Consider the following 18022-nt stretch of genomic DNA (forward strand, 5'->3'; position numbering starts at 1 on the left):
GGAAATTCAGTTCTTATGTATAATATGTAAATTACCAAAAATTGAAGTTAGTTAATATTTTATCTTTGATTTGCAAATTCTCGTTATGCATTTTTAGCTTGATAGGTTTCCTTCCACATGCCCCGTTTAAATTCCCGTAACCTGAGGATCTGTAATTTATTATAATCTATGGAATTGATTTAGTGCCTTACAATTCAGGAAGGAAAAGAGAAATCTGATCATAATAATGTTTTGTGTTCTATACTTGTATGCCTGAGGTCTTCTAAAAACCTCTGAAGCCTCCTATGTTCAGGGGAAATGTCATGAGGAATATGTTTTATGAAAATATCAGATATTTCTGTTTCCTGTGAGTACATCTTCTGCTGTTGAGGTTGTCTCTCCAGGTGAAATAATTCATTTTTTACAGTTAGTATTTTTCTGACTCCAAATGCAGTAATTCCTAGGTGCTGAGGTTTTCTCTAACATTTACCACAGTTGTTAACTTTCTTCCAGATACTCTTCTCTAGACTGCTTGTTCCTTCCTGAGTTCTCCAGAGCCATCTGGTCTGTGCTCCTGCTCCATATTCAGTATATCTCAGTTTGATGAATGTTAATTTTACTACAACTGGCAGGCTGCCATTGTCTCTTTCTGATGTGTAACTGACACAGGACTTCTGATAATCTCATTTGTTTAAAGTCTTGTTATTCCATTAATGTGATCCAAAGATTCTTAAAACTGAGTTTTCCACTTTGCTTGTCTCTGTAATCTTATAAAATCTTAGTCTTAGGCCTGCCTTTCTGTTCTTCTTAGGAGAACCATTAAGGAAAATATTATAAATTTCCATCCTGTCTTTCCTTTTAACATTTTAGTTTTATAGTTCATTGGAGACATTTTTGATCCTACCACTTGTACAGTGTTTTCCTCTAGCCTCACCAATTGCTGTCTCTGCTGGTCTACCTTTTTTTCTTACACTCTTAACAGATTAAAGCCAGGATTGTCTTAAGAGATGGCTCTCATTTAATGCGGCAAAATAAAGTAAAATTTTCAAAAAAAAATAAAGTATATCTAGTATACTTGGGACCAAAAAAAATAGGGTTCTGATTAAAAAGTATGTTACTAAGACTATCTGGCAGTCATGTTAAAACGTACAACTGTATACAGTTCTTCAGACTTACACTAGTATGAATTATGTAAAGTAGTTGTAGTGAGGTTTTACGGTGTTCTTAACTGAAGAAACAGGGATGCTTTCATGGGTTTTCAGCAAGTGATACCATAGGATAGGAACTTCGAAGCAGCTGGTGTGAACTTACCTTTCTCCTCCCTTTTCTCAACAAGGAGGGCTAGCAATTAATGCAGACTCTGATCTTACTGAAGAGGGGATTCAGATACCCTCTGTTATTCATAAAATTTCTCGCAGTGTTTTGGGCTTTTGCTTTCTTTGAAGACCAAGACTAGTGAAAACATTCCGTTCAAAGAAGGGAGACAAGACCAGCTGCTTCACTTTCTGGGAGGTTTAAGATAGTGTCTGATGTTATGTTTGGAGCAGAAGCATGATCAGAAGGTGGAATATAGAGAAATGCACAGTTATTTGAAGAGGAAGAAATTCAGTTTTATTTTGCTTAAAATAGAATGTGAACATTGCAAGTTTGGTTACAAGTTGCTCTCTCTCTTCTTGAGAAAAGGCCGATTTCTGTAACGACTGTGAGGAATGAAGAAGATGGACATAAATGAAGCTCATATTTACCTTTCTAGTTAAGATCCATATGGAAGAAGAAAAGATTTTATTATAAAAATGAGGACAGTCATTTAAAAATCGCAAGGTGGAGAAAACAGGATCTTGCTGAGAAATTCCTTGTCAAATTTCTGAAAGCCCTTGTCCGATAGAAGTAGGAGGAAGATACTCCCAACTGTTCTCACGAAATATAAAGAAGTCATCTCATTTCTTTGTGATTACAACTCGATGAGCTATAAGTAGAGCGATAGGTGCTGAGTCCTTGCATCAGAAAGGGTGAATTAAGATGTTGCAATTTAAGGATTTCCTTTAAAGGAGGGAGTTTCGTGGTGTTCTGCCGTGTGAATTACTTTATTTAGGAGGTTAAACGTGGAGGAGAGCTGTTTCAACTGGCCGATCAGCCCAGTGTAACCAGGTAACATGAGGTCACACTACTGAGATTGTTGAAACAGGAGAATTAAAACTCTTTCCTTCCCTACTTGAAGCTGCAGGGCTAATAGTTGTTTTGATGCCAATGCCAAAATGAAGATTACAACAATTATTTGTTTTGTAACAGAATGTCTTGTGGATCTGGTCTCTGAAGATGTGAGGATCTCTTCAGAGGATGCCAAATAGTTTATTGAATTTATAGCTGGTAGTATGAATTGAGAACAATCCTTAATGAGCCTTTAATCTTTGACAAAATATTTAAGGATTTAAAAATTAAATCTTGAAACAATGTAGATTTTGTGAGTTGTGAAATAAATCCAAACTACTTTTCTGTGGTGTTTTTTTTTCTGTATATCTGAACATACCCTTCAATAGAGGTGCTGAACTATTTGTAGGAGACTCTACCTTTACGGAGAATGATATCCTTGGGGATGAATAGCAAAGTGAGGTGTGCTGTGAGTTTTTGTGTCAAACTTCTTGTGTACCAAGGAAGATAGGCTGCAGTGAATTTCTTTAGACACTGGATTAATTCCTCCGTAATTTAGTGCCTGTGTCATCTAGTTGCCTCTGCAGCTTAAATGATTAATTTCCTGTTCCATTCTCCTGCATGGGGTGCTAGAGAAGCCAGTCAGTGTCTAGGAGCAGTGCTAATCACTTACAAATCGTTTTACTAGTCTGGTTACCATCTCCTTGACTGGCAGATGAGGAGAACTTTCCCATTCTTCTGATTTCTTGGCAGCCGTATCAGAACAAGGCTTATTAAGCAGAGTCCGTCAGACTTGCCTGACTTATCTAGTGCCATGCTGTGTATGAAATAGATTGCTACATCTGGTATGAAATATAGAGGAATAGAAAACTTAAAGGAAAAGAAAATGTCTTTTCAATCTGATTTTCTAGGCAATTCACTTCTTGCTTACCCCTATTTTTCTTGTCTATTGCAGATTCCTTTGGTATATACAGCTTTGAAGTGCAATAAAAACCATTCTTTCTCTTCCTATAAAAACTGTTGCCACGTTTATTCAAGCTTGTGTATAGCCAAGCACTTTATTTCATGCACTTTTGTGTCTTATCTCTGATAAGCATCTATCCATCTTTTTTGTACTGGTCAAAAAGATCTTTTGTTAACCTGGCGTCCATTGTAGTAGATGTCATTCTGAATCCAGCTTCTCTTCTGAAAAAAGAGCTCTTGCCCCGTGTGTGGTTATCTCTGATGCGAAATCTGTGCTTTGTTACGTGAGGGGAAGGCTCCCTGACTTGAGTCTCTGGGTGAAGCGACTGCTGTGCTTTCTTTCAGTGTGACACAGGGGTGCATGGGAATGAGTAGTAGAAATTATGAGTAATTTTTGTGCTGCCGGAATGACTGGTGTACGTTTGGGAGCTTTTAAGTGTTGTATGTTATCAGTTTTAAGTGTTCTCAGTGGTTCAGGCAATGCAAGTGTTGGAAGAGAGCTGTGGTTGGCTTGTATTATAAAAACACCTTTCTTATGTAAAACAAACAAACAAACAAAACCAAAAACACATAGCAGCCAATGTTTAGAATTTATGGATACTCTTGCTGATGCAAACATTATGTGATTTTACCAAACTTTAGTTTAAAGGTAGAGGCTGGAAGACCATTCCTATGTGTAATACTATCCCTACAACAAGTGTAAGAGGTGATGCTTGCCATGAGTAATGCTTTGGAGAGCACAGCAAATGACATGCAGCCCAAATATTGTGGCACCTAGAAGGGCTCACTCCTATATCAAGTGATTTTCTTGATGTACCTATAGAGCATTTTGTTAAAGAGCAGGTAGAGCCTGGCTTGTGTCTGTAAATGTAGAATGCATAAACAGGATGCATTTTATTAATGTAAGCATAAAGCTTTTAATTGTATTTATGTCTTATTAAATTGTACTTTGAATTGATCTTTTTCTACATGCATGATTGGTATTTTTTCCAGCTTCACATGCACCTTATAAGTGGGATTATTGGCCGCATGATGATGTTCGCGCCGAATGTCGATTTGTGGGTCTAACCAATCTTGGAGCAACATGTTACTTGGCATCCACCATTCAGCAGCTGTACATGATCCCAGAGGCCAGACAAGCAATCTTTACTGCAAAGGTATTACGTTCCTTGTGTGGATTTGCATAGAAGTTTAAATTTAGAATCACTGCAAACACTGATAACGTACAGGCTTACTTTTAAGACTCATTTCTTAATAAAGAGTATTTCTTCAGGACTTTAGTTTGATTTTTGTTCAAGTTGGATTCTTTTGTTGATGCCTAAAGTGAAGGAATTTTTTTTTTTAAAAAATGTGTTTGTAATGTAGTACGCTCTTAAGGTGACATTGTAGTTAAATATGTTCTCAAACTCATGTTTCTCTTGTTTCTTAACTCCTAATTCATCATTTTATTAGAATGTCATCTTCTTTAATGTTTATAAAGTCCCAGAGCATGTATCTCTTATGCTACCAGTCCTGTAAATTAACTTCCAGAAATATAATATTATTACTTCGAGCTATTTATCGTAAAAGAGAAAGCTTAATTTTGGTCCCTGACGTCAACAGGGCATATATAATGTGTGAAACATTCAAATTGGCAGTGACCTCATAATTTTTTGTTATCATTAATTTATCGGTAGTTGTTACTTAACTTCATCTAGAATTAACCATTTATAAATAAAAAATAATATAAAAGAGGGAAGCTGCTGGTCTGCACGTGAAATGTGTTATATAAAGGGTCGATGGAACTCCCACACCATCTATGAATTGAAAAAAAATATTCCAAAATTACTAGTTTTTTGTAATACCTTCCCAAAAGCTCCTAGGCGCAGTAAATTTTTAGAAAATAATGTTACTTTTTGACTTAGGTTTAATGTTGACATGCCAAAAACCAAGTAGGTAGTACTTTATATACAAGTGTAAAATAGCTTACTGTGTGTTCTTGTAAACAATCATTTTTCTTAATTGTCCACAATAAAGTTGTTGAGGTTTTTTTATTTAAGATGATTGTTTCATCTTTTTAAGGGCTGTTTTTTAGAAAGTTATAAGCAGAACGATAAAGTTTTCTTTTATGAATTTCTTTTAGTATTCAGAAGATATGAAACACAAGACCACTCTACTAGAACTCCAGAAAATGTTTACATACTTAATGGTAAGTGCAAAAGAGGATATTTTATAGTGTCCTATATCGGGAAAAAGGGAGTTACCATTCTATATGTAAATTCTTGGCAGCAAAAGTCCATTGCGCCTAGGTTTTGTAAATGAGTGTCTTAACCAAAATAGTTTTTACCCACTTTAAAGCTGTTATTAAGCAAATCAGTTAAGCAAACATCAGCAAAATAGTTTTCGTGAAGAGACAGGGTAAATCCTAATCTAAGGTAGGGTTTAATATTGGGCACCAACTATAATGAGCAAGCACCAGCTCTCAAATGTAAGTTCTGAATCGACTTTTGTAAATGACAGATAAAAACTGTGCTGCAGGCATGACTACTTAGGACAGTCTTTTGTATGGATTTAAGAGATACTTTGTACATAGTTAAGGTGAAGCAATAGTAATTAATGAGTTACACAGGTGCTGGGTAGGTCACATAGGACTCTCTGTAGCTGGATCATAAGAATTTAGCAAATTGGTGATTGAGCAGTCTCTCCAGGTCTAACTGAAGATACCACTGCAAGGACCCTAGCAACAGACTGCCATCACCACCAGACACCAACTGGCTGTCCCTGTTAGGATATTTTGATTCCATATGTGAGCACCATGCCAAGATCCCAATAAATTATTTTTTCTTTTTAACAAACACTCTGCTGTGAGTGTCCAACACCATTGTCATTCATCCTGTTTCACGTGGACCTTGATGTAAGGGGCTCTGAGCTTGATTCTTTGTTTAATCATGAAATGATTTGTTTGCCTCAGTTTCCCTCATGATAAAATACAAGATATTATTTTTGTTCATTGCATTTTCCTTGCTCCAGTATTTTAAAGGTTGATCTGTTGAAATAAAGCATTAAAAAACAACTACAAAATTTGAAATTCCAGAACCAAACAAAATTGAGGCAGTTCACAGGTGTTCACTGTTGTTAAAATAGTGAAACGTTTCTGAAATAATGAAAAAACTGAGGAGACTTGAGTGCTTTTGTTCTTGACACTGGCTTTTGTGAAAGAAATTCATAACTGCTTTGAAGACAAATAGAGGAAAGGAATTTAGGTGTCTAGTGCCTGCCATAAATCACAGGAAAAAAATAAGCATAAAATAATATGGGAATGTAAAATTCTATGAAGATTTACCATTGTTAAAGTCTTGAAGAAAGACTTTATTCCAAAAAAGGTAATATTTACAGGAAGTGCTGTCTTGCTGCACAGCCTGAAAAGCAAACAGGAGGTATATTGTTGTTTACAAGAGCCAAGTTCCTGCTGCCATAAATAAGTTCTGCATTCCCAGGGTGCAAGGTTTAAGTCAATAATGCCCAGAAATACCTAAATACAGGCTGATGCTTCTCGTATCATATTTTGTGTCTGAACAGAGATGCAGAAACTGAATGTATCACATGTTCAGCCAAGTTATTTTATTTTAATAATTCATTTTATTAAGTATTTTGTTAAATATTATTTAATATTCAACAAATGACATTTTAGTAATTAATGTCATAATAATGATAATCAGTTAGTTAAAAACGGCTTTATATTTCATCAGAAATGTTACCTGATAGGTATATGGAGATACTGTATGGAAAAGTACGTCCTTTTTTTAAGTAGACATTTGTATGTGTACGTTCCATATATCTGTGTCACTTCAAAATGTAAGAATTTGTATTGATTTGTTTTGCTGGATTTTTTTTACCTAAAGGAAAGTGAATGTAAGGCATACAATCCAAGGCCTTTCTGTAAAACCTATACCATGGATAAGCAGCCACTGAACACTGGAGAGCAGAAAGATATGACTGAATTCTTCACTGACCTAATAACAAAAATAGAAGAAATGTCTCCAGAACTGGTGAGTTAAGAGGGAGCAAAAAGGAGCTTAAAAACTTACAGATTTGCTCAAATTGCCTTGACAGAATTTATTAATTCATTCACAGAAAAATACAGTGAAAAGTTTATTTGGAGGTGTTATCACAAACAATGTTGTTTCTTTGGTAAGTATTCTTTCCCTATCCTTATCTTTTCAAGGATTTTTTTTTTTAACTTCTCAAAATAGTTATGTCATTGCTTTTCTCTTTCATTCCTGTGATGTAGGACTGTGAGCATGTCAGTCAGACTGCTGAAGAGTTCTATACAGTAAGATGCCAAGTGGCAGATATGAAGAATATTTATGTAAGTAATGCCAGGCTGAGACAGGTACCATAGATCACACGTATAAATGGCTGCAGTCAAGTAGAAAGACTGCACCATACACTGTTGAATATGTTGATGCCTTCTGCATCTGTACTCCAGGTTTTGGTGTATTTCTAGGTTGATATTACCGGGTAATTTGGTTGAATTGTTTCATCTTTTCAACACAACACTTTATCAGCTGGTGCCATTTGGAATTGACTAAAGGCTGTGTTATAGTCAGTAATGACTTACTCCCTTCTGAGTTTTAAAAATATTGTGGCTGTGTCCTTTATGAGAGAATTGTAAATATCAAAAGATTTTATATACACATACTGTTGCTTATTAAGCTAATTTAAAACTTAGCCTAAAATGATTTTATACTTTGGAGTTTTTTAAACAACTGTTAATCCCCACACTTGAAATTTAAAGCACTTGAATTCTTTGGGACAGCTTGGAATATTGAGGACTGTTTTTCTCAATTGGTTCCTTAATTTCATGTTTGACTTAGGAACTGTTTTTTGTGTAACAATGTCAAACTTTTCTTAGTTCAGTTACATGCTCTTTTTGCGAACTTTTTGGTGCCTTTGACCACCTTTATTTCATAACTTACAGAAACGTTAATTAAACTTACTGTAAGATTGAGAGAGAGAGGTTTGTAAGGCATGCTGTGTAAGCACGAGATATAAATATTTAAGATAAACATAAATTTCTTCTTTTTTCGTTTATTATATGTAGGAATCTCTTGATGAAGTAACTATTAAAGATACCTTGGAAGGTGACAACATGTATACATGTTCTCATTGTGGGAAGAAAGTGCGGGCTGAAAAAAGGTATGCTTAAGAATAAATAGACATTCCTAATGTTTCTCTTTAGGAAATTACTGAAAATGCTATTTTAATCAGAGTAATCCTTTGGATGAAACAGGACTGTGGTTTAATTCAGTTTGCTACAGTGTGAGCCTATGAGGATGTGGGCCCTGTGCACATGAGCGCATAAGTAAGGAATCTAATTTCCAAAACATAGAGTATTAGGTGTCTTAGAAAAAGATCACCTAGATAGTAAAATGTTCATGACCTTTTTAAATGTAAATAAAAAGGAATTTTTAATTAGTACTTTTGAATTTTGTTATCTTTCCCATTCTTAAAAGATCAAACACTTTCAGAGTTTGTTCAGTACTTGTGTTATTCATTATATAGGATAATTGCTTAGGTTTCATACGTAGCTCCAAATTTCTTAATTAAAATTGGTAGTTTTAAAAATGCTTCTGTATTTTAAGAAGTCTGCTAATAAAGAGAAAGCTAAATAGAAATTTTGTTACTGTATTGCAACTAACAAGTTTATTAGAGTTGAAAAACCTCATAGTTGTTTTTGTAGCTGTTATAAATGACATGAGTGAAAGAGTAATCTACTTTAAAACTATAAATGTGAAGTTTATGAGATTTAATACAAGATATGTATTAAATATCTTGAGTCCCCAACACAAGAAGGAGTCCCCAACATAAGCTACAAAATCTCTGGAGTCCCCAGCACAAGAAGGACATAGAGCTACTAGAACGAGTCCAGAGGAGGGCCACGAAGATGATCCGAGGGCTGGAGCACCTCTGCTATGAAGACAGGCTGAGAGAGTTGGGGCTGTTCAGCCTGGAGAAGAGAAGGCTCCGGGGTGATCTTATTGCAGCCTTCCAGTACCTAAAGGGGGCCTACAGGAAAGCTGGAGAGGGACTTTTTACAAGGGCGTGTAGTGATAGGACAAGGGGCAATGGATTTAAACTGAAAGAGGGCAGATTTAGGTTAGATATAAGGAAGAAATTCTTTACATTGAGGGTGGTGAGGTACTGGAACAGGTTGTGCAGAGAAGTTGTGGATGCCCCATCCCTGGAGGTGTTGAAGGCCAGGTTGGATGAGGCTTTGGGCAACCTGGTATAGTGGAGGATTTCCCTGCCCCTGGCAGGGGGGTTGGAACTAGATGATCTTTAAGGTCCCTTCCAACCCAAACCATTCTATGATTCTGTAATATGTCTGCGTTGAAGTTTTTCCTTTATGAGGTAGTAGCTTTGTCTAAGGAGGAGATTTGCCTTGTTAAATTCGTTCATGACTCATTTTCTGATACCGTTTTAGAAAACCGTCATTCATACCGTAGGAGCAAATTTGGCATTTCTTCCAAGGGACAATGATCAGCTAAATGGAATTGTTCAACAGGCTAAATTTGACTTTGCTGCTGCCAGTTGGGCTGCCCTGCTCTAGGGCGTTACGATAGCTGAACTTATGTGACTTAGCAACAGATTTCCAATTTTATGTTTGCAATAAATGTATTTAAAATCTTTGTGAAAATACAATTCTACCTACTAAGTTTTTGTAAATCATGATTATTTCTAATCCTTCAGGGCGTGTTTTAAAAAACTACCTCGTATCTTAAGCTTCAACACAATGAGATACACGTTTAATATGGTAACCATGATGAAGGAGAAAGTCAATACGCATTTTTCATTCCCTTTACGTTTGGATATGACACCTTACACTGAAGATTTCCTCATGGGAAAAAATGACAGAAAAGAAGGTATGCCTCATAAAATGAATTCAACAGACTTTTTCTTTCATCTGCGTACCGCTTTCTGTATACGTAACATATGCAAACAATGAGTGATTTTAAGACCATAAAATCAAACATAAATTTTAATCACCCTGTATTCCCGAAGTCAGATATTTTATTTAATATGAGAAAAACAGCCAGTTATTTTTCTTTTCCTATACTGTTCAATTTGAATTATTTTTAAATTAGTTTTTAAAGCGTGAGAGAAATTACGAATAGTTACATACAGTTTGTCACTGGCCTATTTTGATTTTGCAGGATAATACTTGAACTTCAGCAAATGACTGACTAACTGCCCTCATAAATAAGATGTGCTAACTTGAAATAACTTAGTTATTAGTCCCAATCTCTTCAGTAGTGATGCTTTGCAAAAAAAAAAGCTGTAATTGTTTCACAAGATTTGGGATCTATGCTGCTTATTCTGGGTATGGAGCTTCTGGCTGTCATCATTGTGGAATGCTGAAAAAAAAAATTAAGTGCAGCTTCAGGAAATGTGTAATATTGAAGTTCAGGTGTTCAGGAAATAGCGATTAAATATTGTATTAAATTATTTCAGGTTTTAAGGAAGATGGTGAATATTTGAAAGAAACTGAAAGTTATGAATATGATCTGATAGGCGTAACAGTTCATACAGGAACAGCAGACGGTGGACATTACTACAGTTTCATCAGAGATATAGTCAATCCTCATGCTTACAAAAACAACAAATGGTGAGTTAAGCAAAATAACATTTTGTAATTCCTTGTGTTTAAATAGCTAAAACTTGTTGAGTTCGTTGGATGCAGTTGTATAGGAGATACGTGCTCTAAGTTCCCCTCAAAAGCACCAGGTGTTGGAATGTGGTAGATGTCAGTATATTAATTTATTAACATACGGGTTTGTTGTAGCTGTGACAGTTGTGGAGGGCCTCGGACACAGGGGCAGCAGAATGACGTGGTGGCCTCACGTTACAGCCAGGCTTCTTTCTTGGTGTGGATATCAATGACTGTTCTATCTGTAGAAATGAATACTGAGATTTAATAGATTGTCCTTCATGAAATCCTGTTGTTCCCTTTGTGGAGCATACAGCTACGTTTATGATTGTGGAATTCGGTCCTTTTCATTTTGTCCGTTTTCAGTGAAATTCAATTTGAATTTTTCTTTCCTTTAAACTCACTGCATCTTGTGTGGCAGAAATGATGTTACAATATCCAAGTTATCTAAATCTATTCTGATCTTTAAATTTACCTAACTAGTGATCTTTTCCTATGGGCCAGCTCCTCCTAGATGCAATTTACAGTGACGTACTGGAATATTTGACAACATTTATTTTCCTGTCCCTTCCTTTCGAAGATTAAAAAGAGAGACAGGATCTTCTTACACATAAGACAGAGATGAATAAATGCTATGCATTTTTTTATTTTTTAAATAATGATTTTTACTTTTTTTTTTTTTGAACTATGACATCCCACTTCTAATTTGGAAACTTCTGCATACATTGGACATGTCATGGTTGTGAAGAAGAAAAAGTTGGGAAAAGTAGCCCGGGAAAGGGATGAGACATGGGCATAGAAAGGAGGAGAGTCTTGCTAGGTGACACAAAGCAGGGAAAAAACACTCTCTGCCCGTCATTTCTGGAAGTTATATCTCAAGTTCTCAACTGAGGCCCTCGATAGGAGACAAGATTTCCTCTACTCCTGTTCTCTAGAATAGCTAGCTAGAGCATTTTTGAAACAGTGCCAACTTGTGACCCAGTCCAGTCTCCAAAGGGAAGCCATAAGTGTCCCACCTTCTCTGCCTCCTTCCAGTTCCAGTTCTACTGTTATATGGAATGATTCTCCTCTTTTTAATTTTGATTTCCCTTTTACTCAGATTGAAAAGGAAAAGGCAGATCATCTTGGCTGCATTAAAACTCTACCTGTAGCAGAGTCAGGCTGGAAACAGGAGGAAGATAATGTGTCTCTTGATACAAAATAAAGCCAAGAACTGTTAAGAGGCTGACTTCTGGGTCTTACTGAAAGGAAATCACTTTGGGGATCAGTTTTTAGTTTGCTGTGATTCGAACAAGACATTAGAAATTAATAGGAATACTTAAATCTGAAGAATCATTTTAAGTGCTTGTTGTGCTTTATTTGCCCTTAAAGACAAACAGCAGTTTTTTCAAAAGCTTGTTGTTTTACAGGTACCTTTTCAATGATGCTGAAGTAAAACCGTTTGATTCTGCCCAACTTGCTTCAGAATGTTTTGGTGGAGAAATGACTGTAAGTTGCGACTTTCATTTTTGTCATGTTCAACCATTACCATATCTGTTTCGAAGGCTTTCATGAAGGATTCCACAGTGTTCACTTTTGGTCTGCCATCTGTTGTGAATGCATGTGAAACAGTTAGAAGCGTTAGCCGGGTTTTATTAAACTTCTGAAGTCCTTGTTGTGCAGGTGATACTTTGTCTTGTGTTCATGTAGGTAGCTGTTCTTCCACCATCGATCTCTTCAAAGGGTCTCCCCCTCCTTTGAGGGGTGAAAGACTTAGCTAAGTGAGACTGCTTGCAAGCTGGTGATGCAAGCTTTCTAGTTTTTATACACTTTCTGTAGAACAGAAGTTAAGCCGATAAAGGAGAAGGATCTGAATTTCTCCTGTACCAACTATCATATTATTTAATTTGTGAAAATGAATCCAGGTATTTTTTATGGAGTTTTAAGAGACAGGTGTCAGAAGTATAGCATAGGTATTACTAATGAATCAAAATGAATTAGTGAAGTCTCTCTCCAAAGAAAAGGTATTTCTTCACTATATCTGGTTTTTTATCATCGTATTTTTTATTTACTTATCAAAAAGTGAGTATGCAACTGATTTAGGAATCCTTTGCTTGGGTGGCTGTGTTGCTCAGACTGTTGACTGAAGGAATAATTACTTCAAGCCTGTGCCTGTTCTGCAAAACCAGGGCTTTTTGGTCTTTGTCTATGCCTTGTGTCAGTAATTTCCAGATGCTGGTCTGTGAACCTCTTACGGACAGATCTTTTTTCATTGGTGACAGAACTGAACTAAAACCCATCAGATCTGTGCACAGCCATGCTGCTGTTCAACAGGAAAGTTTGAGCTGATATTAGTAAGGGATTTTTCAAGCTAATGGATCTACAGGTTTAAATAGTTTTGCTTGTTGCTTTTATTGTAAGAAGATAAAATTTCTTAAGCTGATGTTTGTTTGCTTTCAGTAGTGCAAGGTTTTTTAATACGGTATCAGCTTTGTCTTTTGGGTCGGCCCACCACTCTTTGACATAAATATTAGTATTTTTTCACAGTACTAATACAAATAACTGTTGAATGACACTCAGGTTATGCTTAAATTGATAATTTTTTATATTTTTTATAATTATATATCTTTATATAAAGCACATTATTAATAACACAGTGTCTTAACTAAAACAGTCCTGTAAATAAGAAAAATCCTCTTGTCTGATAAAGAGAATGTGCAGAAATAAAAAAATTTGTTTGGCAAATGGATTTAATACCTTTAGGTACCTAAAATGAAGAGGCGTCAAAGAGATGGATGAGACAGGAAATTGCATGAGATACAGGTCACAATATTGTACAGCAACTCTGAAAAATCAGAATAGACCACTGTAGAAGAAAAAAAGAAAGACGACTACTTTGAGCAAGAAATAAGTTGTCGGCAGCCTCTCTGTAAATGTCCTGAAATAGAGTTTGCTTGCACATTTATCTCAAAACTGTCAATAACCAGGCTATTAAAAAAGCTTGTAATTAATGGTTTTACTTTCTTCTTGACAGACAAAAACTTACGATTCTGTTACTGATAAATTTATGGACTTCTCCTTTGAAAAGGTATTTCTCTTCAAACACTTGTTGTATGATTATATTTCTACTTTCATGATGTATCTCTCAAAGCAAAAATTATACAGATGTTTTTTTCTTAAAGACACACAGTGCTTACATGCTGTTTTATAAACGGATGGAACCAGAGGAGGAAAATGGCAAAGACTACAAATTTGATGTTTCGTCAGAATTGCTGGAGGTACAAGTTGATTTGTTTTAACACCGATTTTAAAATACTATAGGAAATACTAAACAAATTAGGAATCTGAATAAACATAGGAAAGCAGATATAATTTAAATCAATAAGATGAAATTCCTTTCACTTAGCTGTCTTCCTTAGGAGTGTGCTACATGATAGGAAGTAAATTAAGATTTCTCTGTATGTAAATTTTAGACATTTTCTCATTCTGTCCTTTATTTTTTAATTCAGATGTCTGAATCACTGCTTCATATTTGTAAAAAATGGTAGACCACTGTTTGTTTGTTTTTTGTGAGTGCTTATCAACATTTTCTGAAGAGTTAGAATATTACAGGAAGCATTTACATTAACCACCATCCTTTTCATCCTTCAGTTCCTCAACAACTTCCTGCTTTGATGGGAACAGAATAACATAATAGTTTCAGGTGTTTGTGCTTTTGCTAGTGGGTTGTGAAATTAAGTGAAAGCAATATAACATTGTGGCTGTTTGCGTTTCTGATGGGGACTAAGAAAAGGATCCCTTCCTCCCCATGGTCGAGAGTAGCCCAAGTGTTAGTAAAGGGCACAGAGGAAACAGAACTTGGTAACTGCTCCTTATTCTCCTCAGTGGTAAGGGTGGCTCTTAGGATACCTGACTGTTTATATAAAGATACTATTTGAGCCTGAAGAATTGGAAAAGGCAGTGCACAGGAGCAGAATATTTCACTAGAGATCTTCCTGAGCTAGATATATCCCCAATATGGGATTTATAAGATACTCTTCTCCCTTTTTTGTCACCTGAAAAGCCAGTTTCCCTGCTCCCTCTGGCCAGAGGTATTGCTTTATCATCTGTCACATGTTAGGTTCTTAACTTAAAAAGACTCTTTGTCCCTAGCCAGCAAATCAGATCGTACTTTTTGCCCTTCTCAGTCTTAATAATTATATCAGAGTTAAACTTTTAAACTATGTGAAAAATGCTACAAACAAATATAGTCCAAAATGTCATTTTGGAGAGACGAATAGGGGGCCTGGCATGAAATTCTTCTCTGGTTAAAGATGGAGTGTCAAATCTTACTCTCTAAGAATTTGTCAAAAGTTCACAGAGCTCATCAGGCTGTGGGTCAGAAGTTCAACCTTTAGACACACCCAGCTAGGCTGCTGGAAAGTCCAGCTGATCTCAATTAATGAAACTGTGTTTAGAGAGTTTTTCATAGAATCACAGAATGGTTAGGGTTGGAAGGGACCTTAAAGATCATCTAGTTCCAACCCCCCTGCCATGGGCAGGGACACCCTCCATTACCCCAGGTTGCTCAAAGCCTCATCCAACCTGGCCTTGAACACTTTTTTTTGGATTTTAAGTGATTACACTATTACAGACATCAAAACATGGTCTTAAACTGTGGTTCTTTTTTAATGTGTTGGACCAGCTCGCAAAATTTCAGCCAAAAAATGTGAGTAAGGAAGTTGTGAAAATGAGATCACAGAAAGAGGAGAAAGTTCAGAACTCTGTTCTGCAGTCGTATGGGAGGCAAAACTGTTATTCACTGTAGCATGAATAAAACAACTTTGAGCCAATCCTTTAAAACAAAGAAAATGTTTCCAGAAATAGTTTTTAATAAGAAAAAAATTTATCTTCTTAGCCATGGCAGGCGTTTAAAAATTCTTAAAATGGTGCTTATGTAGTGAAATAAACTGCTTTCTTGTATCTGATGTTAGCATTTTTTCTTCAGTGGATATGGCATGATAACATGCAGTTTCTTCAAGACAAGAACATTTTTGAACATACATATTTGGGTAAGTTTTTCTTAAAAAATGTAATATTAATGCTTCTTTTCTTCTTGCAGATTTTCATTATTTATTTTAATTAACAAATAAAATTACTGACTCTAGGTTTATGTGGCAGTTGTGTAGTAGCATCCCAAGCACACTACCAGATCCAAAAGCAGTTTCCCTCATGACAGCAAAGGTAAGTATGTCAAAAGCGTGTCGTGCTTATTTTAAATTTTACCTTGTTTACATTTTAATTCAGGCATTCTATAATTAATGGTGCAATATTTTTTTTTCCAGTTAAGCACTTCCTTTGTACTAGAGACATTTATTCATTCAAAGGAAAAGGTATTCCATTTACTTGTAAATTCTCGCTGAGTAACTGCATGAATATAATGAAAAGTGTGTCTGTATTTTTCACTTAATAATGCAATTTAGAGATGTGTTAAGTACCATAGATGATACAGTGTTTAAAGAGTGTCATTTAAAACATTTATAGTAAACACTGCACAATCAAAAAAATGCAGGTTCTGTTTTTAGCCTACTTTGCCTCAGCAATGCATCAGGAGCAACAGATCAGTGTTCTTTCCATTTGAAAATTCCTGGATGATTTGGATCTTAACAAGCACTCGTTGAAGTCTGATGTAGAGGGGAGAGTCCACCACTGAGCAACACTTGTGCTCATAAATTTTTAGGTATTAGCATGAACAACGAGAAAGTTCCATTCTGTCTGAAACATCTTTATTCTCAGTCAGATTTTACTTCTTTCTCATCGATAGTGGCATAATGCTACTAATTCTAGATTGTCTGGGATGAGTAAGAATATGTAACGATGTGTAATTGGACGATTAGTCCAAATGTTCAGGTACTACTTGCATTATTTTCAACGTCTGTACTGTTACTTTTTGTAGGTACAACTGCTAGTTTATGAAGTGTTTAGTGTTTCTAACTGTATTCTTAGGGTTCAGTGTTCTAAATTACTGTTTAGAAATGTTTAAAAGTAAAATTGCAATTTATTATTTTAAGTTATAGTTTTTTCTGTATTTCTTTTTACAGCCTACAATGCTTCAGTGGATTGAACTGTTAACAAAACAGTTTAATAACAGTCAGGCAGCTTGTGAAGTAAGTGACTTAGGAACTCAGCAAAGTACAAACCAACTTTCTATATATTGTTTAACTTTCCTGGAGGTTCGTATCCCTGGAATATTTTGGACTATGAAGTACTGTATTTGGCATATTTGTGCACTATGAGATGAAATTCATCCTCTCTGAATAATGCAGGTTCTGGGGAATGACTTGACTTTTATTTTCAGAAGCCTGTGGTGAGACCACAGGCCAACATCATTTTGTCACTAGAACAGAAGACACACAGTGTCACAACCTCTTCATTTGATTATTAGATATGGATTTGTGTAATTAAGAGGTGCTTAAATGAAATCACACAAGAGAAATGGAAAGACAGGCTAATATTTAAGGGCTAGAATGGCAGGGACTGGAATCCAAGGGAAGAGGGCAGTGGGATAAAAGGCTGCGGTGCTTAGAAGGGGAAGAAGAACAGCTAATGTTAGACTTAACTGAAAACAAATTCATAGAGTGCCTTGCTTGTGAAGCTGAGGATCTTGTACCCAATGTGTAGAAAGACTGAAAACTCTTAGAAGAAGAAAAAAAAAAAAAAAGGAGGAATGTTGTTGGGCTTTTTTATACAAAATTTTTCGGGACAGTGCCTTGAAGAGAGTCTGGAGAGTGGAGAGGGACAGAGAAACCACAGCCATTCGCTGTGGTGTTGGTGAATACAATTTTGAGGTACTGAAGGAAAGTTTGTGATAGACTTTCTGTGATAGTTTGAGTGTACAAGAGCCCAAGTGCCTACTGTATCCTGCGTTAGACCTTTTTCAATGCAAATAAATTAAATTCATTGTTCTTTTATAAATTAATTCTAGGTTGTTAAATTGTTATGTAACATTCAGTATTTGGGTAATAAAGTTTCATTAGTATGATATAGTCCTAAGATGCTTAAAATGAGTGAAGATATTTAATATCGTAAAAAATATTCAGGTGCAATTAAAATGAAAAGAAAAACCACTTTGATTCTTTAATTGAAACTGTCTTTCCTTGTGAATAGAACAAAATTAGTGGAGTCAGAATACTCAGCTGTATTATTTGCTGAGTCTACCTTTGAATGAATCATTCTCTGTTATTTTTATGTGTTTTCTGTCTCTGGTGGTAGAAAAGTTTTTCC

General features: G+C 35.7%; 1 protein-coding gene across 1 annotated transcript in view; it reads left to right on the forward strand.

Moving 5' to 3' along the window:
• Nucleotides 1-18022, forward strand: part of USP34 (ubiquitin specific peptidase 34) — a 139590-nt gene that overhangs the window by 95984 nt on the left and 25584 nt on the right. The window contains exons 43-57 of the mRNA XM_086631894.1: nucleotides 4084-4247; nucleotides 5213-5278; nucleotides 6972-7118; nucleotides 7204-7260; nucleotides 7361-7438; nucleotides 8174-8268; nucleotides 9823-9995; nucleotides 10585-10738; nucleotides 12190-12268; nucleotides 13794-13847; nucleotides 13942-14037; nucleotides 15747-15814; nucleotides 15907-15982; nucleotides 16084-16131; nucleotides 16840-16971. Of these exons, the coding sequence (XP_086488020.1) occupies nucleotides 4084-4247; nucleotides 5213-5278; nucleotides 6972-7118; nucleotides 7204-7260; nucleotides 7361-7438; nucleotides 8174-8268; nucleotides 9823-9995; nucleotides 10585-10738; nucleotides 12190-12268; nucleotides 13794-13847; nucleotides 13942-14037; nucleotides 15747-15814; nucleotides 15907-15982; nucleotides 16084-16131; nucleotides 16840-16971 (1487 nt within the window). The remainder of the gene's footprint in view (nucleotides 1-4083; nucleotides 4248-5212; nucleotides 5279-6971; nucleotides 7119-7203; nucleotides 7261-7360; nucleotides 7439-8173; nucleotides 8269-9822; nucleotides 9996-10584; nucleotides 10739-12189; nucleotides 12269-13793; nucleotides 13848-13941; nucleotides 14038-15746; nucleotides 15815-15906; nucleotides 15983-16083; nucleotides 16132-16839; nucleotides 16972-18022) is intronic.

Source organism: Tauraco erythrolophus, chromosome 2, assembly GCF_009769465.1.
Source record: "Tauraco erythrolophus isolate bTauEry1 chromosome 2, bTauEry1.pri, whole genome shotgun sequence".
NCBI classification, from domain to species: Eukaryota; Metazoa; Chordata; class Aves; order Musophagiformes; family Musophagidae; genus Tauraco; species Tauraco erythrolophus.